The 23,092-nt window shown below is 37.4% G+C and overlaps 1 protein-coding gene across 1 annotated transcript in view; it reads right to left on the bottom strand.

The window, feature by feature from the left end:
• Nucleotides 1-1,257: 1,257 nt before the first annotated feature.
• The window catches only part of NDFIP1 (Nedd4 family interacting protein 1), a gene marked incomplete at its 3' end in the record, with an annotated part of 42,328 nt that continues 20,493 nt past the window's right edge, over nucleotides 1,258-23,092 (bottom strand). The window contains exons 2-7 of the mRNA XM_084252518.1: nucleotides 13,934-14,021; nucleotides 10,716-10,846; nucleotides 7,305-7,392; nucleotides 6,316-6,440; nucleotides 4,435-4,501; nucleotides 1,258-1,361 (exon numbers count right to left, since the gene is read on the bottom strand). Of these exons, the coding sequence (XP_084108644.1) occupies nucleotides 1,258-1,361; nucleotides 4,435-4,501; nucleotides 6,316-6,440; nucleotides 7,305-7,392; nucleotides 10,716-10,846; nucleotides 13,934-14,021 (603 nt within the window). The remainder of the gene's footprint in view (nucleotides 1,362-4,434; nucleotides 4,502-6,315; nucleotides 6,441-7,304; nucleotides 7,393-10,715; nucleotides 10,847-13,933; nucleotides 14,022-23,092) is intronic.

The following is a 23,092-nucleotide window of genomic DNA, read 5'->3' as shown; positions in this document are numbered from 1 at the left end:
TTCAAATTTAGAACTCTACTCCTAGTCTGTGTAAACTATGATAACCCAACAGCAAATACAGAACAAAATAATGTTCTCATGGGATTGTGCTTATATTGAGCCATCAAACACATCCCTGGGTTTAAAAGGCTGTTCTCTAAATTCTGATTCCATTGCAAATGGGCTTAGTACTCAAGATACTTGAGGACAGTCTCAACCTGGCTTTCCAGCCTTCACTCTCATAGCTTGCCCTTTGAGCAAGCTCTAACTCTACTTCTGCTCTTCACTATGTTAGGTTAATTCTGAAATTCTTCCTCACCCTATCTAATTTCTACAAGTTGAAATTCTACCCATGAATTTAAGGCTTATTTCAACTGCTATACCCTTTACAAAGCCTTGCCTGAGTCCTCCAACTGGCCTGACCCCGAGGTGTTGTTTTAAGGTTGTCCTCCACAATCCACCGAGTCCTCAACAGTCTTAAGGAACAAAGACAAAGCTCAAGATGGACTATTAGATCTTATTCAGAGAGGCCGCTCTCCAGTATACTATCTTTCTCTATCTCTTCCTTTCAGCAGCTGCTGATTTAAGATGAAGTTAGCTTCTGGGGTTAAACATGAGTGGATCAAAGAGCCTCAAAGAGCTCTTAGTCCTCCTGTTCTTGGAGGGGAAAAGGACCTTTCTCCCCTTCCTTCCCTAGGGTTTGATCTGCCTGACCACCAAAGTGGTAACATCAGAGTGAACAGTAAGCTATCCAGGAAATTTTTTAAGACATGGAAGCCTTGGTGGATTTTTTTCAGTAGCCCAGGCAAAACGAGTTATTAAGTTTCCAAAGGACTGTCTCAGCTCTAGGGTTAGGGCAGAGCAGTTTGACCTAAAAGGCTCCTTCTCACAGTATCATGCTCTGGAACTGGCACATTAGTAAGCAGTGGCTTCAGGATTCAAGATTCAAAACTCAAATATCTTGGACCTAGAATTCCTGTCAAATACCTTATCCCTGATGATCACTAAGACCTTTCCTCTTCTGCACTGTCAAAACACGAGACAAAGTTTTCTCCTATGGTGGTTTTTCTAACTTATCTTTTTTAAAAGCTCTATGTAAGTAAAACTACTCCTTAATAAGCAACTGCTAAAAAGCAATGACTGTGGTTTCCATACTTTCTCTATATCCCCTGCCACAGGGGGTTACATACACTCTGCTGTACATTGGAATAGAAATCTGTAAATGTATCACATAGTTATTATAGTAGGGTAGAATAAAGTCTGTTGGTTTTAATACCTTTAATAAATAAAGAGAACTCTGGTCCTGGGGAGATTAGAGAAAGTTTCTGGCATCTTCCGAACTTTTGCATAATTGATAAATCCTCTGAGAAACAGGAGAAAGCCTAATTTAAAACAGAAAAATCAAGAGTGAGTTTATAGTTTCCATGAAGTTCCCTCCAACACTACTTTGTTTTTTTCTGCTAAAAGATATCAAAACATGAGCTATTTCCTCCAAATTTTTCCAAATAAATATTTTATTTCTCAGTAAGAAGGAAGTCTCAAAAGTCAAATAAAAGTCTCTTTGGCACATTCAAAATCTAGTTTGTCTAAAAAGGCAATAACAAATAAGATGGGTCCAAATATTTACATTTGTGAACCTCACTGAGAAGCATTATCAATGCCTAGCTTCTCAGTTAAAAAGAAAAAAAAGCAAGATAATTAATTCCCAAAAAAAGAGAAGCTAGAAACTGTTTTTCTCAAGTTAAAAAAAAAAAAATTTAAAAATGTACCCTTTTTTGTCATGGGATTTTTTTCTGCAGACAGTACATAATGTTGTCCACTAGATGTCAGGATCTCCTTACCTACCACAGCATCAAATAGGGTGTGCGTTGCCATTTATTTACCAGGAAGTAAAGGAGTAAGACTGGCTTTTTATGGCTACACCACAACCTATACATTCACAGAGGTTTGTACCTCCTGGAGGAGTCACCCAGAAGACATGCGCCCCCTCCAATGGTAGCTCTGACACTCTGGTCCTCCTCCTTCAGAGATGGTCCCTCAATCTTAGACACATTTTAAAAACACCTTTATCGAGATAATTTATGTATTATAAAGCACACCTGATCAACAACATGTTCAATTCATTGACTTTTAGTATAGCGTTGGAGCTGTACAACTATCACCATAATGCATTTTAGTTATTTTTATCACTCCTAAAATAATCTATACCCACTAGCAGTTAGTTACTCTTCACTTCCTTGCTCCCTCCTCTCCAGCTCTTAAAAAATATACTCAGTTTTGGAAAATTCTTTGTACTCAGATAAAACTGAATTCTGTCAGCAACCAAGAGTCATCTACAGCATTCAGTTCAGTGAATACCACTCTGTTTGGTACCAAAAGCAGCAAAGGACTATGGGGCAAGGGTCGCCTCTCAAATGCTGGGTGGGGGGATCTTAATGAACAGGGGAGGGCATAACCTGTACGTAGGGGTTCAGCTACACCTCAGCTGCAGTCAAAGGGTGGATACCATGTGGGAAAACAGGCAAGTTTAATTCAGCATTATAATTTTTGATGAAAGTAAAAAAATTTAGATGTTTTATGTGGAACCCTTGCTTTTTTAAAATGTTGGCAACTAATAGGAAACTTCTGAAAATAAGTGTGGAACAAACCAACCATAATTACAGGCTAGATGTAACTCAGCTTGAGGACTCTGTAGACATAGTGCTTATAGGAAAAACTCCAAGAATATTTGTTCTCTCTGCAAGAGACGTTCCAAAAATGATTCAACTATTGGATTCGAATACATAAACTACACCCACAGAGATCTCACCATTTTTTGCTTACTACTATGCATCAAGAGAGTGAAAATGATCAATTATAAAGTATTACAAATTCATCTTCCATGAAACTTTACAATCGAAAGGAAATGAGCCCACTAAATGTCTTTAAAGTATCTATGCTTTCAATAATCAACCTGAAAATATGTTTAATGGCTCTTCCTTTGTTGGCTCAGGATTTGCTTGGACTTTATAGGTGTGCAGGAAGAGTGTGAGTCAGCCTTTCTTTCAAAGATATAGTTTAGAGAATAAGCAAGTCAAGGAACTATTTATTCCTCCAAAATAACTTTACTGTAGGTCACTTTTATTATTAAGCTTCTTATTAATCAGAAAGGAGGGGGGGAAATGTGACTTGTTTTTTAAGTAAAATTCAAAGTCAGCAATGCAAGACTCTGCCACTTAAAGCAAATCATAGGTCCTGAATGTATTAAGCACTGTGGGCATAGGTCCTGCCCTGTGCTAGCCAGACCCATGAACAGCACTGCTACCAAGAATCTTTAAAAAGGAGGCAACAAGAAGGCACAACATAGGACTTAGGAGAAAGTGATGTCACAGAAGCAGAGGAAGACAATTACACTATCTTTAATAGATACAAGATGGCCCCACAATTGCTTTGCAGAAATGACAGCAGTGATGGAGGTCTCCATTACTGAAGCATATATATTCTTTTTACAAATGAAGAAGTCAGCAGTATTTACTCCAATGTTCATCATTTTAACATGTTTTGGAAAAAAGATTTTAAAATAAACAGAGTAATGTTAAGACCAACAACCTGCCTGGTATTAAAAAAGAGAAAAAAAAAGCCTCCTCCCCTATGGTAAAACAATTCTTATTCTTACCAAGAGCAAATTAATGAATTTGGAAACCCAACAGTGGTTCTTTCAGCAGTTAATGTTTACTAAGGCTATATATCTTGTTTTCTATTGACAGATTCAACAGAAGATGGGCCACATTCACTCATGAGTACACCTGGTCACAGTGGGCCTAGAAACAATTTGGAGTTGAGTTTGTGAACTTTCTGACAATAACTCATAAGGGGAAAAGTCCACAGACTTAGTGGTGTGTCTCCATGGTCACATGGGGAACATGCATATGAATGGGTTAGGAAAAACCCAACACCACGTAGAAAAGTTTTATTATGACATGCATGTTATGTTACTCTGATGGTGACAATATCTAATCTTTAAGGGAGAAATTTTTTTAATTACGCTCATTATTACTAATATATTACGGTATAGTAAAAAAGATGAAGGTTTCCTGAAAGTAATTTTGCCTCTAAAATTTAACATAATCTTTTCTTTCTTTTATGTTAAAAGCAACTCACCTAGGCAGTACTCCGTCTGCCCACCTGTGCCTATGCAGGTGCTTCCTTTCACCATTTCTCTCCTGCAGGGCAGCAGCTTTCACCCTGCCCATGACTTGTATCATGACGGGACTTCTCACTGACCTCCCTCAGTGGAGGCAGCTCTCCTCAAGGCCGCCCGCTTGCAACCATGCAGGCTTCTCTCAGCAAACCTGTCTCTTTCGGGGCAGCTCTTCCTGCCCGCTTGTGTCTATGCAAGTGTCTTTTACTATCCTATCCCTTTTCTAATAAATCTGCTCTTTAAATATATATTAAAAAAAAAAAAAAGCAACTTACCTAAAACCAGAAACACCCACCAGAGCCAGTACTGACCATCAAAATATCCAGGGAAATAGGTAGAAAACTGAAAAATAAAGTAAAATATTTTATAGCAGCTTAGCAAATACAATTTCACATTTTAACTTAAGGACACACAAAACACTGAACACACAAGAGACAGCATACTGATTGCTGTCATTTAGTTCTGACAATAAAAAATATAAATGAAAGTATTTCATATATTGCTGATTTAAAATGGTTATAATACATGCAAATACATTTCCCGCCATTGAAAAACAATCTTTTGAAATAGCTTTTGCCTATATGAACTCATTTTGAGAGTGCTTTTTCCTTGCCCACATAACTTTTGCCTTTCTGGAAGTAAGTTTTGCTAATGCTTTTACTTTACTTACCCACTGCCAAAACCAATTGTATGGCCTTCATTTTAATGAGACCTAATTTTATTCCTACCTCTTCAGTCATGCCTTGATCTTGAAAGCTTTATCATGTACAAAATGATCATCCCACTCCTGATCAATGGTTATTGAGAGCTTCTAGGTTTCCTTGCTCTTAAAGAGAAAACAGAAGAAACACTTCCCTTTCTTCTACTAAGCATTGTTGTGTTTTTGATGATTCCTGAAACTGCCATCATCAGCCTTAATTAACCTGAGAGGGGGGCAGCTATACCAAAATGCTGAGCAGAACATTACTTATTTCAGATGATATCAATTTAACCTCCCTATCAGGACTTATTTTCATGAGAGAATGACTTTTCCTACCATTCTTCAGGCCATTTTGTGCTAGGTTTCTGTTACTTACAGCCAAAGTCATCCTAACTAACACAAGTTGATTCAATTTTCAAAAATATGGTCAATTAAAAAATTTAGTGCAAAAAAAAGACTGTCAACTAATTTTATCTGTTTTCTGTTGGAGGCTTTTCATACTCAAAAGTTTAACAGTTTGAAAATTAAAATGCAGTCTTTTAGTTCTTAAGTAAAATTACAATTTAGAGAATAAAAAAACCTCTTTAGGATTTGGGTTCTTAACCCAAAGTACATGTTTTAGATGAGTATGTATTAGCTGCTGGGACAAAAGTCCACAAGTTTTATCAGATTCTCAAAGGAATTTGGAATCTTCAACACGTTAACTGCTTTAGAATAAATATGGAAAACTCCAGTGGTCAGTCAATACCCATTCATTAGTTAATAATGTCAATGTATGATGAATATATTGGTTTTACCTACAAAACTGACAACAGCGATAAACTTATCTGAAATCATAGGACCAGATCTTACACAGCACAGTTTTAAGTTACTTCACGAGATTCTAATAAATGGGAACTCCCAAATGAGTGAAGATCTCTAATTTACTTTGCTATAAGGCCCACTAATAGAGTCAGTTGGTTGAACAGTTTGGTTCCCCAATCATTTTGGCATTATCAATGATGCCACAGAAAACCAATCCTGGAAGAGAAGAAGAGAGCAAGGAAGAATGGAGAAAAGAAGAAATGGAAGGAGAGAAGAAAGCTAGATTAAAACTTCAGTAGAATTAGTGAGAGAAATGCCTGTTTCTGACAAGACACCAAAGAGGTGATATCCTTACTTTTTTATAAAGATAACCTATTTCAGAATGAACATATGTTTTATAAATTAAAAACAGAGCTGAAGAATAACTTGTAAAATACCCTTGGACCACCAATATTCACTAGATTTGACTATAAAATTTGTATGCAAAAACCAACTATAAATTATTTCAACTGAACTTCATGACCCCACAACAAAGACAAGCCAAAAATAATTTTAAATGGTAAGTCAAAGCAAGCAAATGAAAAACAAATATTCCAAGTCATTCAATTTATTGCTTCTGTACAGAATCCATCTTTCCTGATGTACAACTTACCCTGACGATCAGGATCCACTTAATTAAAGAGAGACCAAATCCTGAAATGGCCCCATACCTTCCTGCAGCTGAGGTGGTCAGGCAAAAAGACAGGAAAAACCCAATCCAGTTAAAGAGGAATGCCACTGTAAAAGCAGAGAGGAAAAAAAGATGTCAGACATGTCCTGTCACCTGAAGATACCTCACGGCGCCCTCTAGTCTTGGTTCAGCCAGCTCTGTACAACCCTTACCCCATGTCCCCAAAACACTGTCTTTCTGTCTTCTTCTTCCCAAAAGCAAACAACAAAAACACTATTTATATCTATTGTGATTCATTTTCAAAAATGTTTTAACTTTCACTAAACTATACTTACAACTTATACACTTTACTTCATGTATTACAGTACAGTAAATAAAATAAATGCCTTGAACATTAAATTAGTGACCCCAAATTAACCTGATTCAAGACATTCATACTGCTGCTTCTATGAATTTTGACAACTTGCATAATGTCAAATCTAAAAGCACTGCATTTCCTCTTTTTAATACAGCAAATAAAAGAAATGGTTGCTCACTTCTAAATAAGACACATGAAAATGCAAAATAGCATCAAGGGAGGAAAATCCACTGACTTTGATATGAGAGAAAATAGAAGCTTGTAAAACAAAAGCATCGGAAAACAATACTTTAATTGCTGTCCTATAGGTAAGAGTAGGCACAGTGCTAAAGGGCTCCCTAGACCTGAAAGATGAGGCTTATCAGCTCTTGTGAACATGCAGAATCTCCATTAACAGCATTAATTATATTTTACATAGGTATTCATAGAAACAGAAAACAAAAAGAAAGGATATTAACATTATTTTTAGAGTACTGAACTTCTCATTAAGAAGCATCAAATAAATATAATATTAAAATGTTAGCTCAAGTAGCTATTTTAAGTCAGTCAGATTCTCCCTTAATCCAAAGCACTCTAGTTTATACAAGTGATTCTGCTACATGTATGTACTTACTGAAAAAAGTTAACATGAAAATCCCATCGTTTCCTATCCTCAGCTGGTCAGCATCATCAAAATCATCCCGACCCACAAAATCCTCATCCTAAACAAAAGGGAAAAAATAAATTCATAAATAAATTCTTCCAAAACAAATGAAAGACATCAAAAAATAGAGAAAGAAGAAAAAGTGAGTAACAGAAAATGTATTGCTCTGGCTCAATTCACAACTATGAGCATTAAGGCTCAGTATGTGCTAAAATGTTCACTTTGTGTTTTAAGTAAAAAATAAAATTAGAGAAATATCTTTATTCTATCTCCATAACTTTCTAAATGAATGGGATTGTTCATTTAAGAACCCAACTTTTTAAAAAATATACTCTTAAAATTCTAAATTCACAAAGAACTACTCAATTTTCCTTTTTTATATATATCTAAAGAAAAATTTTAAAATTTACTTACACACTGGGTGTAAACTATATAATACAACTTCTATTAGAGCCTATGTAGGGTGCAGAATATTAATAATCTGTGGATTATTAAGGAGGTAAAACTGACTAACTCAAGTTCTTTATGAGACTAAACTTGGGAGGGGGGGTTGTATGATCATATATAAAGAATCTATAGGGCTGCCCACAGCTCAACTCCATAACCATTTGCATACATTAGTATAGAGGTCTATATCATCTTCACCTCTATTTTATTGAAAAATCCTTCCATCCTAACTTGAAATTAATATTGCCAAGTCTAGAAGGAAGATTATTTTGATCAACATTGACACAAGCATATGGAAGTTGACATTTTCAACTGATGTAGGTATGTGTTGATTTATTGAAAAATAATCAATATATACTTAAGAAGTGGTAGGCTTGTACACATTCCAATGAGGGTTCCTCAAAAAAACAGGAACAGAACACATTAGGGAGAATCAAAACTTGCCAAACAGGGGCTGAGAAATCCATATCAAAATGTCAACAGTGCTTCTCCTGGGGAATGGGAGCTAAAGTGAAAATGGCAGCTTCCATTTCTGACTTGGCACATTTCCTCTATTATGTGAAATTTTTATAAGAATGTGTTTTACATATTTTAAATACTAAGTACATAGTATTCTGACTTCATATTAGCAAAGAAAGACTTTGTCAAATTAGAAACTAATTCTGTTTTTTGTGTAACTTCTCAAAGATAAACTCCAAAAGTATATGAAAGTAATTTCTAATGATTTCATAAATGCCTTCTTACTGTTCTTCCTGTTGTTGGTATCTCTTCTACAATAATTCTTCCTACAAATTGTTGCCAGTTTATATTTCTAAGACACCATACCACCTTTATGCTCAAAATCTGGAAGGATTCTCTAAGACCTACATATATGTCTAAATGCTTCAGTCTAGGGCCTCCCTGGTGGCGCAGAGGTTAGTCTCAGCACCATCAAGCTATCGCCAGCCACTATGGCATAAGTTTGATCCCCCATCAGTGTGATAACCCAAAAGACACAGCAGACCTGTCTCACCTGCTGCTCCCCTCAGCAATATATTTCAGTGGATCTACTTGTTATATTTCCCACTCTGTCTCGGCAAATCCTCACTCCCTGCACCTATGGCCTACACCCCAGTTCTTGTATGCATAAATAAATAAAAAATAAATCTTTAAAAAAAAAAAAAGCTTTAGTCTAGCAATCAGAGAATTCTATAACCCACATTTCTGGTCACAAAATCTTTGATCAAGTAAAACCAATTATTACGTCCATAGAACGTACCCTGCACCTAGCTGAATTACACCTACTTTCTGAATTTTCCCTATGGTATGTTCTTATCCATCAAAACTCAGGGCCCACTTCAAATCATATCCTCTCCATGATACACCGTAAAAAGTCAGGCTTCCTAATGCTCACTGCTCTTGTGCTGCTTAGATATGGGTATCTCTGGGACTTTTCTCCAGTGGGAAATTAGCTCTTGCATGTCAGAACACTTACCTTATACAAAGTTTTCTACCTATCCATGGCAAAGTACATAGCATCTTATATTAAAAATAAGTGTTCTATACATATTTGCTGAACATTTTAAGAGGTTCCTAAATGTAAATATTTGTCAAATGAAAGTATTGTAAAGAGTTCTGTGATAAACCAGAGCTAATCTGGTCTACACCCATGGACAGTTACCCTGTGTATATCTCAACAGGTCTACAGAGTACTATGTGGCATACTTTTAGACTTTGAAGTCTACAAGACGTGGGTTGATCACTCTCATCTCTTCTACTTACTAGCTTATGGCCTCAGGCAAATTACTTAACCTCTCTGGGCCACAGTTTTTGCATCTGTAAAATGAAAACAATTAGTTTCTACCTTTCAGATTACCGTAAGAATTGGAAACAATATACAAAATATATAAAAGCACCAAGCACAATACCAAGTATGTCCAACACATGATTTTTATATTATGACTGTCTATTGAGACAGTAAGCTTCATAAAGGTTCTTAGTTTCTCCCTGGAACCTGCAAGAACTGAATGCACATCACCATGTAGTATCAGCCTAGGTTTATAAACTATTATTTCTGCCAAGCAGTTGTTTTAGAAGCTCTACACATTTAATAGGTGCAATATGTAAATAATTCACTACCCTAAGGTTAGAAACTTTGGGGGTCTATGTCATCACATGGCCCAGACTGAATTTTTGTTTTTGTTCTTATCTTTCACTAGTTTCCTACTGGATGGAAGACCTAACATGATCACTATACATTTCTGGGGACTGGATCCTCTCATTCTTCCAACATCTGGCCCAAGGCCCCTCCTGCATCAACTTCAACCTGGATGAATACTTGTGAAGCTACAATTACATCATGTATAGATGACATCAAAAATGTCCCCACTTTCCCAACTCTGGCTGGTTTACATCACACCCCATGAATCAAAATCAAGACAGATACAATCTAAATTCACTATGCCCTAAAGATGGTATGGTCTGGATTGCTGGAGGCACAAGGTTCATCTAGTTGATGATTAGGGCGCATTTGTGAATTTAATTCTATGAAGGTACATTTATTTATTCTATCCAAAGATCTCCCTAGCAACTATACACCAAAATAATAAGTGTGTAGCATCAAGGCAAATACAGTGTTATATCCTAAATCAGCTCTTGATCCAAGATGTTTCAGCCATCTCAGGGGAACTGAGAAAGTGGTGGCAGTAGCTGAAATACAGGGAAAATGAACTGGCTTCATTAGTGATTTTTTTTGTCCATTTGTACCTTTTACTTCATCATTTTCTGGAAGAGATAAAGGTTTACTATCCCAAAAGAAAAAGTACTTGAGTTTTAAAAATTAGCTGTAGTTTTCACTAATCAATACCATTACAAGTCATAAATAATAAATCAAAATTGGAAAATGAACTAATTCCCATAAAGCAGTCACAAAGTAACATGATAAATTGTCCTTACTCTTCCAGGAACCAAAGGGATAGTAGCTTCAGCCTTGGTTCTCTCAGCTTCATCATAACTGGGCAGTGTTGTTGCCACATTGTACGATGGAGGCTTTGGAAACCCAGACTCATCTTTGTAGTCAAAATATGCTGCAGAATAAAAAGGAAGTCACAATTACTGGATGTTCAGCTGAACTGAAGAACAAAAGGTGTTCCACTATCTCTGGCCGAAAAACCTAGCCCTTTCTTTAATAGTGTATCTACATTAATTGAATCAAAACATATTTATAGATGAATATAAGACCCAGGGAGTGATGTTTTTAATTTATCCATTTTTCAATTATTAAAATTTCTGATTCACTTTGCCTTCCCATCCAAATGCTTTTGAACACTTTTCTGTGTGTTAAATATGGTGTGCTCACAAAAGGCATTAAATATTAATAGTGACATAAGGAAACACTTAAGCTGAAAATATTTCATGTATGTTTGTAAATCTGAACTATAGTTTCCTCCACTTGCAAATATGAAAATCAACTTTCAAAAAACTTAAAATTTATCTCTTACAAGTTAATTTTGGTAATTGATTCTTTCACATTATTTTACCATGTATTATGTTCTATGATATGCATACAGTAACTTAATCCAGTTACAGAACCATTATTTATCTGCATTTTAAGTCTTTCAGTTCCTCTTTTTTATGCTGTGTCTTCACTGGCCTTTATTATCAGAAGAGAACTATTTACAAATGGATTAAATATCTACACACAGTTTTGGAGAAAAACAACAACAACATGAATTTTGATAAAATCCTGTAGCACATCAAGATTAATGCTTCTCATTCCTTCCCCTCCCCTTCAGTTAGTTGTAATTAACTTCCAAAATTTTTATTGTGCTATATTATTAATATTAGCAGTCAAAATAATTCACTTCATTAAAAGAAAATAAAGGGAGAAAATTTTTATTGTTTTTGACATGGTCAGAAAAAGCATTTAATAAAGTTGAACACCTAAAGTATTTAGCAAACTAGAAATAAAAGGAAACTTCCTTAATTGGATCACAAATCTTTACAAAAAACTTGTAATAGTAGACATCACAATAATGGTGAATTATTAAAAACTTTCTCTCCTAAAATTAGAGAATTAGACAAAAATACCACTATCATCACTTCTAATCAAACAATATCTTAGATGTCCTCCTACTTGGTGCAATATAGTAATAAATGGAAATAAAAGATTGGGAAGGAGAATATAAATTGATTTAATCAAGGATGGTGTGCAAAATGGGATGGCATGGGAAAAATGCAAGAGTATCTACAGGCAAGCTATTAGAATTAATATATGAATTTAACAAAGAGTCTGGATATATAGTTAATATTAACCATTAACTGTACTTTCATATAAAAGCAACAAATACAATAGAGAAATTACATATGGACTGTATACAATAAGCACCAAAATACAACAAATTCCCAGAAATTCATCTCTAATAAAAGATGTAAAAGACCTCTATAGTGAAAATGATAAATTATTGAAATTAAAGAAGTCCTCAATAAATGAAGGGCTATGTAATGCTTACAGGTTGGAAGACACAGTATTATAAAGATGTTAATTCACTTCAAAAAGATCTATAGATTCTGTGCAATCCCAAATAAAATCTAGCAGCATTTCTGTATACTTTGTTCCATTTTGTGGAAATTGAAAGACTGATTTAAAAATGGACATAAAATGCATAAAGTCAGAGAGAAACAAAGCAATATTGAATAAAAAAGTTGAAGAACCTACACTACCAGATATCAAGATTATAAACCTCAAGAAGTAGGCAGCAGCTCTCCTGCCCACCCGTGACTGTGCAGGTCTCTCTTTTAACAACAAACCTGTCCCTTTCAGGGGCAGTTCTTTCTGCCTGGTTGTGTTTGTGCAAGTGTCCTTTATTCTTCTCTCCCTTTTATGATAGACCTGTCCTTTGGCTATTAAAAAAAAGTAATAAACCTCTAGAGTTAAGGCAGTAAGGTGGGGCCACAAAAATAAGCAGACCAAAGAAAAGAATGAGTACAGAAAAAGATAAATATATATAGTCACCTGATTTAATAGGTGACAACGCAGTACACTGCAGAAAGAATGGTCTTTTCAATAGATGGTGATGAACCAACTGCATATCCATATCGAAAAACAAATTAATCCTGGCCACTACCTCACAGTATACAGAACATACCACTCTAATGGAATGCAGACTGTAAATGGGAAAAATTAGAGATCAAAACTTTTAGAAGAAAACAGGAAAATGTGTTAATTGAAACTAACACAGCCACCTAATTCAATGTCAAAATTACTAGTGAGCATACATATATTTACAAATACACATGCGTAATATATACTTGTACATATTACAACAATACTCCATACGTAATTTCCTTAAAAATTTCTTTTTACTTTTAATCAAATCATACCAAGACACATTAGAAATTTAAATGAACAACTGGAATCAGCATGTTACCACAGAAATTCTAAATACGTGAATAAAACCAATACCTTAATATCTTAAGTTGAGAGAAATAACATTTTTATTTCCCTATTGCAACTATTTTGCAAACCAATTTCATCAGTATAGATACCTCACATTATCTTGTTTCCATTAGTAGTTTAGTATGACAATCTTTTGAGTTTATTGAGCACCTTAAAAACAAGAAAACCCCAGTATTTATTAGGTTGGCCAAATTCATATACCACAAATTAAACCATAGATAAAGTGAGTACAGAGAATAAAGATTTGTGCTTCTCCCCTCTAACATGTGTGTGCCATTCTGCATCTAAGCAATTTTTCCAAATGGACTGATCGGTACACACAGTGAGCAATGTTAATTTAACAATGAAGGAGAGAAAGGCACTTCTGGTCATTTTAGAGATTTCCCCTCAAAAAGTAAAAGAACAAAACTCAGGTGATCACCTGGTTTCTGAATTTCTACTTCAGAAATTTTACATTAATAATCTGTTGGAATGAAATTGAGTCCCATAAAAAGCCACATTCATACCTCAAAAAAACAAACAAAAAAAAGCCAGACCGAAATGGGTTTTTCTCTGTTTTTCAGGATAGTGACTTTTTTTTCACTTTGGGCTACACACTAAAAATAATATAAAAGGCTTCTTGAAGAAAGTTGAAGCAAAAGCAAACACCAACAAAGACCGAACAAGTCTATGTTTAAGTGACAAGAGTTCAGTTGTCACCCGGCCGGGTACCCACCTGCACTCTCTGCAGAGATGCTGCTGTATGGTGGAGGAGCATCACCTGTGACCTGTTCCGGTTCCCCAGGCTCTTCCTCATTCTGCAACTAAATACAAATGTCAGATTTTAATGCAAGTATAAAGCCAGTGAGACAGAAAAGAACTGAAAACTGGAATAGCCCTTTTTGGAAACTATGCAATATGCTTCAAGAGCCTTAAAATGTGCAATTTCTTTACAAAGTAACCTGTTCCCAGGAATCTGTTCTAAGCTATAACCAGAGAAAGGGGCAAAGAAGGTAGATGTACTGATAAATGCTACTCAGCAAAAATTAGAAACAATCTATATTCCAATTATAGGGGACTTAAATAAAGTATAGTTCATCTCACAAAGGACTACTAAGCAGTCATAAAAAATAAAAATGAATAATATTGATCAGATATTCATTCATGATGTACTGTTACATAAAGTAAAATTTACCAAATACCGTACATCATATAATTTGGTTTTGAAAGCGATATATGATGGAGAGAAGACCTAAGAAGACAGACATTTACAATTTACACTGTTTATCTCTATGCAATTTCCCTTTCTGCTGTCGATACATATGTTCTTCTTTGTAATGAACATTTATCATTTACATATATATTTTTAAAAATCCACTTTTATTTATTTATACATACAAGAACTGGGGTCCTGGCAAGAGGTGGCATAGGGGAAGGTGTGAGAGGATCCGCTAGAGACAGAATGGGGAGCAGAACAGGTGGATCCACTGAAATACACTGCCAAGGGGGCTGGGATCGAAGCCAGGCTACAGCAGCAATAGCGTTGAGACTTAACTCCTGCACCACCAGGGAGGCTTCATTTACACATTTTTTAATTAAAAAAAAAATCTAACATCTGTGAAGACAAAGACAAATCATGGCAAACCATGGTTTGCATTATATTTAATTTGCACATAAAATTAAAATTAAATAATTGAGACATCTATGAAAACATAAAATTCTACCTAATTCTACATATAATATTTATCAATATTGCTTCCTTCTTCCCTAACTCAGCAACTATCTCAAATTTATACCTGCAGTTAGTTTTAAGAATTCACATTGAAAGTATGTCTTCCTGACATCAACGGTTTGGGCAGTTTACCCAACTCATCTTAGTAGAACAAAGACATTTAAGTTTTCCAGTGTGATAATACACTATAGCTCATTAAAAAAGTAAATCAGCTGAGACTGGAAGTCAATTCACACAGTAATAGGAGAGTAATAATAGTACTTCTTGAAGGGAGGGTGTCTGAGATCTAGCTATATAGTACACAATGATTTAAAGAGCCAACTGACCACTCAGAAAATACACATTCCTTTAAACCAACTGCTACAAAGAACTCTACCTTGAACTGAAACAGAAAAAGAGAGCCTGAACTATCATAACACGAACAGATGTCCTTAATTCATTAAAGCTTAACCAGCCAGCTCAGTCTCCAATCCTTAATGCCAGTCAAAATCAGAAGCCTATAAAACTCTGATTAATACTGAGAAGTCAGTTTCAAATAAATTCTGGTGCCTAACTTCTCACCAACATCTACCATCTGGGCACATTTTTCTGAACCCTACCAATCTAAGCTTTTGGCACTCTCAAGATATCTGTACTGCAAGATGAATTTCTTTTTAAAGGAAAGCATATGGGCAAATGAGCTATAAAGTCATATGTCCCTGGATCCCAAATCAGTAAATTATTTAGAGTTTCTGGGGCCATGGTTCACTTGAGATACTTTTACATTATCTGGAGCCCTAAAAAAGGCTATTCTCAGTCTACTCCTATCTTACCACTCTTGTGCCTGGGAAGGTTCCCGAAAGAAGCAAAGGAATTAGCTCCAAGAACAGAGGCAGGGGCCTCCCTGGTGGCGCAGTGGGTTGAATGCGGGGCTGTGAAGCTGTCCACAGCCTCTGCAGGGGGGGTTCGATTCCTGGCGGCCAGGGAGCAACCCACATGGCACAGCAGATCTCTCTCCTGTCTCGCCCACTGCTCCCCACAGCAGTATTTTTGGTCCATCTGCCTGTTCTGCTCCCAGCTCTGTCTCTGGTGAATTCTCTCACCCTCCTGCGCCTCTGGCCTGTACCCCAGCCCTTGTATAAATAAATCTTTTTTAAAAAAAAGAACAGAGGCAGATGTGAACTTTCCAAACAGGTTGCTTTGATATACTGGAGCCTTTATTTAAACTTTTTATGTTGTGAGTATGGTTGGTAAAAAACAAAACAAAAAAACAACGTCACCTCTACATAATTTAGCTTTTAGTACGAAGTGTGACAATTCTCAGAAATACTTAAGTCCAGAGAATAAAGAGATCTTTTATGCCAGTTATCTACAAGATAAGTTGTCTGTCTCTTAGCAATGTGGAAATGTGAAATTTGATCATCCCACAACACGGTAACAGATAACAGAACAAAGAAATTACAACCCTCTCAAAAACCCCCATGTTCTCTTCAATGAGAAAAAAAAATGTTGCAGGTCAATTTATTCTCCATTAAAATTCACCATTTTAGGGCCTCCCCGGTGGCGCAGCGGTTGAGCGCTGGGTTGCAAAGCTGCCCGCGGCCTCAGCGGTGCCGGTTCGATCCCCGGCTGCTCCCCGGCCACCAGAGGAGGGTCCCACATGGCGCGCAGACCTCTCCTGCCGCCCGCTGCTCCCCTCAGCAGTGTACTTCAGTCCTTCTGCCTGCTCTGCTCCCCGCTCTGGCTCTGGTGAATTCTCTCACCCTCCCGCGCTTCTGACTGTACCCATGCATGTATAAACAAAACAAACAAATAAATAAATAAATAAAATAAACATGCCTCTATAAAATTAAAAAAAATAAAATAAAATTCACCATTTTAGAATGAAGCACTAACATTGTTTCCAAGTAAAAAATCCATGACAAGTATGGAGGACATCCCAAGTCTGGGTTGTTTCTATAACACTGGTGTTAAGAGTCCATCAAAAAAGGTATTCAAAAAAATTATATACTGTGGGAAGAAAAGAGACAATCACCTTCAAAAATTATTTAGTGACTACCATCTGCTGAAATAATAACTTGTTAAGCAATAGAACCCCAAAGATATATCAATATATATATATATATATCAATATTACATTTTTTTTAAGATTTAAAAAAAAATTTTTAAAATTTATTTATACAAGCACTGGGCACAGTCAGAAGCGCAGGAGGGAGAGAGAATTCACCAGAGCCAGACCAGAGAGCAGAACAGGCAGACCGATGAAGTACACTGCTGAGGGGAGCAGCAGGCGGCAGGAGAGGTCTGTGTGCCGTGTGGGACCCCAGCGGCCGAGGATCGAACCGGTGCTGCAGAGGCTACAGGCAGCTTTGCAGCCCAGCGCTCAACCACTGCACCACTGGGGAGGCCCTATTAATATTACATTTTTAAAAGATTTATGTATGCATACAAGAACTGGGGTGTAAGCCAAAGGGTATGGGGGGTGAGAGGATTCACCAGAGACAGTGGGGAGCAGAACAGGCAGATTTACTGAAATACACTGCTGAAGGGAGCAGCAGGAGAGGCAGGAGAGGTCTACTGCGCCATGTGGGTTGCTCCCTGGCTGGCTGGAGATCGAACTCCTGTTGCAGTGGCTGTCATAAGCTTGATAGTGCTGTGCTTAACCCCTGTGCCACCAGGGAAGCCCAATATTACATTTTAGAGCCATCTACAGCCATTAATTTGGCTCTGCCAGCCAAACCAGGCAGGCATTCGTTAACCTAGAGTAGGCTTATCTACAAAGATGTAAAATTGGTTACTTGGTTCCAAAATATATTTCTAAGGTTCCCCTTTTCTGTCCCTGCAAACGGTTCCTATGCAGCCTCTGCTGTCAAATCCTTGAGGCTCTGGGATCTTCAGAGTCTGTCTCCTGGGGTTCTTTTAGAAAGGGAGGCTAGAGTTGGGAAGATGCCCAGTCTCTTCTATCAGTTTGGTCCATGGGAGCCCAAGGACAATTTACCTGTCACAGAATCTTGGTTATAGGAGATACCATAAAGGGCAGGTTTGAAAAATGGTGGGACCTTGTGCTCTTTCCCTGCACTGTGCTGTGGGGAGGTTGACAGGGGAAAAAAAAAAAAAAAAAGCTTTTGGGGACTGAATTCATTCCTGACTTTTTTTTTTTTAAAACTCTCTTCAATTTTACTTATTTCCAAGTAAAATTTATTTTTTTAATATTTTATTTTATATAATTCTTACATCTTTTTTCATCTTTGCACAATGTATGCATTTTCATTTTGGTTATATTCCCCATACAATTGTACCTCCCCCCTTATTGTGACTCTAGTCCTTCCTTTTCTCACGCCTCCCTACCCCCCCCACCCGTAGTGTGTCTCTGGTTTATAGTTGCTTGTTGATATTGGTTTTTACTTTGTATTGTTTAGTCTTTTTCCTGGTCTCTTATTTAGGTTTTCTAAATTCCTGCTATGAGTGAGACCATCCAGTATTTTTCTTTTTCTTTCTGACTTATTTCGCTGAGCATGATCCCTTCCAGCTCCATCCATGATTCTGCAAACTGCATGTGTTTATCTTTTTTGATTGCTGAGTAATATTCCATTGTGTATATGTACCACATCTTCTTCTTCTTTAAATATTTATCTATTTATTTATGCAAGCACTGGGTACAGTCAGAAGTGCGGGAGGGTGAGAGAATTCACCAGAGCCAGAGTGGGGAGCAGAACAGGCAGAAGGACAGAAGTACACTGCTGAGGGGAGCAGCGGGCGGCAGGAGAGGTCTGCGGGCCATGCGGGACTCTCCTCCGGTGGCCGGGGAGCAGCCGGGGATTGAACAGGCACTGCAGAGGCTGCAGGCCGCTACGCTACCCAGCGCTCAACCGCTGTGCCACTGGGGAGGCCCTGTACCACACCTTCTTGATCCAGTCATCTATTTTTGGGCATTTGGGTTGCTTCCATAGCTTAGCTATTGTAAATAGTGCTACTATAAACATAAGGGTGCAGGTGCCCTTTGGAATTACTGTTTCTGTGTCATTTGGGTAAATACCTAGGAGTGGAATTGCTGGATCATATGGAAGCTCTATGTTTAGTAGTTCAAGAAATCTCCACACAGCTCTCCATAGTGGTTGGACAGTTTGCACTCCTACCAGCAGTGCAGGAGAGTTCCTTTTTCTCCACAACCTCGCCAACATTTGTTACTAGTTTTTTTTAATATGTGCCGTTTTCACTGGTGTGAGATGGTATCTCATTGTAGTTTTGCTTTGCATTTCCCTGATTACAAGTGATGTTGAACATTTTTTCATATGCCTGTTGGCCATCTGCAGTTCTTCTTCAGAGAAGTTTCTTTTTAGCTCTTCTGCCCATTTTTTGACTGGATTATTTTCTCCAAGTAAGATTTAAATGGCATTGTTTGTCCTACATGGAATTATACAATTTCTTATACATACAATATAAAGTGCTGAGTTTGGTACAAAACTACTTTTGTTTTGATCTTTACTATACTCCCACTGCTGTGCCCTCACCTCCACTGTCCTGATCACCAATTTTATGAGTAGATTCTATCATGGCTTCCCAGAAGAAGCCTAAAACTCTCATGTTCCCACTTTAGATATATCATAAACTACTATGGGGCCTCTTGGCTTGAAATATTCAATTCTCTGAATATTTACCTACAGCAAATCTAAAGTAAAGGGGTTTTCCGAATAGCCAAAGCTCTCCTGAAAAAAAAAAAGAAGGGAATGGAGGCATCACACTCCCAGACTTCAAACTATACTACAAAGCCATAATCATCAAAACTGCATGGTATTGAAACAAGAACAGACATACAGACTAATGGAATCGAATAGAAAATCCAGAAATAAACCCACAGATTTATGATCAACTAATCTTTGACAAAGAAGCAAAGACTATGCATTGGAGCAAAGAAAGTTTGTTCAATAAATGGTGCTGGGAAAACTGGGTTGCTACATGCAAAAGAATGAAGCTTGACCACCACCTCACACCATACACAAAAATCAACTCAAAATGGATTAAAGAACTAGACATAAGACCTGAAACCATAAAATACATAGAAGGAAATATAGGCGAAACACTACATGATATTCACATCAAAGACATCTTTATAGACACATCACCCAAAGCAGTGATAGTGAAGGCAAAGATAAACAGCTGGGACTACATCAAATTAAAAAGCTTCTGCACAGCAAAAGAGACAATAACAAAAACAAAGAGAAACCCCACCAAGTGGGAGAAAATTTTTGCACCCAACACTAACGGTAAAGGACTGATGACAAAAATCTACAAAGAGCTGATGAGACTCAACAACAAAGAAAATAATCCAGTCAAAAAATGGGCAGAAGAGCTAAAAAGAAACTTCTCTGAAGAGGAAATGCAAATGGCCAACAGGCATATGAAAAAATGTTCAACATCACTTGTAATCAGGGAAATACAAATCAAAACTACCATGAGATACCATCTTACACCAGTGAGAATGGCACATATTAAAAAAACTAGCAACAACAAATGTTGGCGAGGGTGTGGAGAAAAAGGAACTCTTCTGCACTGTTGGTGGGAGTGCAAAATGGTCCAACCACTATGGAGAGCTGTGTGGAGATTTCTGGACCTACTAAACATAGAGCTTCCATAGGATCCAGCAATTCCACTCCTAGGTATTTACCCAAAGGACACAGAAACATCAATTCCAAAGAACACCTGCACCCCTATGTTTATAGCAGCACTATTTACAATAGCTAAGCTTTGGAAACAGCCCAAATGCCCAAAAACAGATGACTGGATCAAGAAGATGTGGTACATATACACCATGGAATATTACTCAGCATTCAAAAAAGATAAACACATGCAATTTGCAGCAACATGGATGGCGCTGGAAGGGATCATGCTCAGCGAAATAAGCGAGAAAGAAAAATACCGGATGGTCTCACTCATAGCAGGAATCTAAAAAACTTAAATAGGGCCTCCATGGTGGCGCAGCGGTTGAATGCTGGGTTGCGAAGCTGCCCGTGGCCTCTGCGGCGCCGGTTCGATCCCCGGCTGCTCCCCGGCCACCGGAGGAGGGTCCCACATGGCGCGCAGACCTCTCCTGCCGCCCGCTGCTCCCCTCAGCAGTGTACTTCGGTCCTTCTGCCTGCTCTGCTCCCCGCTCTGGCTCTGGTGAATTCTCTCACCCTCCCGCTCCCGCGCTCTGACTGTACCCAGTGCATGTATAAACAAAAAACAAACAAACAAATAAATAAAAAACATGCCTCTATAAAAAAAAAATAAAAAAATAAAAAAATAAAAAACTTAAATAAGGGACCAGGAAAATGAATAACTATAAGAAAGTGAAAATCAAAATCAACAAAAAAACTATGAACCAGAGACACTTTTTGGGGGGTGGGGTGCAGGAGGGGAGGGACTGGGGTCAGAATGGGGGGGTTGCAATTGTATGGGGAATATAAAAATAAAATTTATTATTTTTAAAAAAAATAAAGTAAAGGGGTTTCTTTCCTTCTTACCTTTCTCTGTAGCCTATCTATGCTATTGCTATTAGAAAGAAATGTATTTTAACAAAACAAAAGTTTAAAGAATCTGATTCAAAAATGATACAAAGCTCTAGTAATAGAAGCAAACTTGAATTCAACAAGTTTAAAGACACTCATACCCTACAGCACTAAAATTCTTACTTGCGTACCCCAATCCCCAGCAAGAAGGTTTATCACTACCTTCCCCTAAGTAATTCTAAAGATGACCTTCAATTTAGAAATACGCTGCTTTTGAGCAATAGCGGAGTCAGGGTTGGGATTAGGTAAGCAAGGGCCAATGTTCACAATTTTACTGACTGCAGTCCCTAAAAGTACATAAAAGTCATTCTTGGATTTTGGGACCCATTTATGTTTCCTGTACTTTTCTCTTATTTTCTAAGAATTGGAAAACAACAAAGAATGCTATTAAACAAGAAAAACCACCCCAAACCCATAAATCCTTATAACTCAAAAGTCAAGCAAGCACAGAAAGTAGGAGAAAAATAATGTTGAATTATCCAATAATGAATCAGTCATTTTTTTTCTTTGTGAGTTATAGTTAAAGAGCAAGAAAATTTATGTAAGTTTTGAAGCCCTTCTTTAAATTATTAACAATAAGTCTCAAAAAGTCCTGGCTCAATGCCTGAACTCTAGTTTGAAATGTTATTTCCTACTTCTAATTTTAGAGTTTATTTCTAAAACTTTTACCTTAAAATGCAATTTTTAAACCTCTCATTACCAACCCACTACTTCTACATACTCTTTACCAAACGAGACAGTATAATTACCAGAAAGAAAACAGCACATTTCTTTGGGTAAACAACTGAGTATGCTGTTTCACTCTGTTATTCAGAAACAGCAAGGTTTGTGAGCACTATAAATTTTCTACTGCCTATAGGCTATAGTTTTTTATAGTATATTAACTGTAAACTGTATTATTATAATATACCCAATTTCTTTACATGCAAGTACAGTTCTCTATTAAATTGCTATTAATAAGGGAGGGCATTTAAAATAAGGTAAGTGGGGGCCTCCCAGGTGGCGCAGCGGTTGAGCGCTGGGTTGCGAAGCTGCCCGCGGCCTCTGCGACGCCGGTTCAATCCCCGGCTGCTCCCCGGCCACCGGAGGAGGGTCCCACATGGCGCGCAGACCTCTCCTGCCGCCCGCTGCTCCCCTCAGCAGTGTACTTCGGTCCTTCTGCCTGTTCTGCTCCCTGCTCTGGCTCTGGTGAATTCTCTCACCCTCCCGGCTTCTGACTGTACCCAGTGCATGTATAAACCAAACAAACAAACAAATAGATAAATAAATAAGACATGCCTCTAGAAAATTAAAAAAATAAATAAATAAATAAATAAAATAAGGTAAGTGATTCCAACATAGAAAACCAATGTTAAAAAGACAATCTAATTTAAGGGCCTCCTTGGTGGTGCAAGGGGTTAAGACGCAACCTATGAAGCTTTCCACAATCTCTGCAGCAGGAGTTTGATCCCTGGCCGGCCAGGGAGCAACCCAGATGGCGTAGCAGACCTCTCCTGACTAGCCTGCTGCTCCCCTCAGCAGTGTACTTTGGTCAATCTGCCTGTTCTGCTTCCCACTGTGTCTCTGGTGAATCCTCTCACCTCACCCTCCACACCTCTGGCCTGTAGCCCAACTCTTATATGCATAAATAAATAAA

Source organism: Talpa europaea (genome assembly GCF_964194135.1).
Source record: "Talpa europaea genome assembly, chromosome: 13".
NCBI lineage: Eukaryota > Metazoa > Chordata > Mammalia > Eulipotyphla > Talpidae > Talpa > Talpa europaea.
This window is presented reverse-complemented; position numbering and strand designations above follow the sequence as displayed.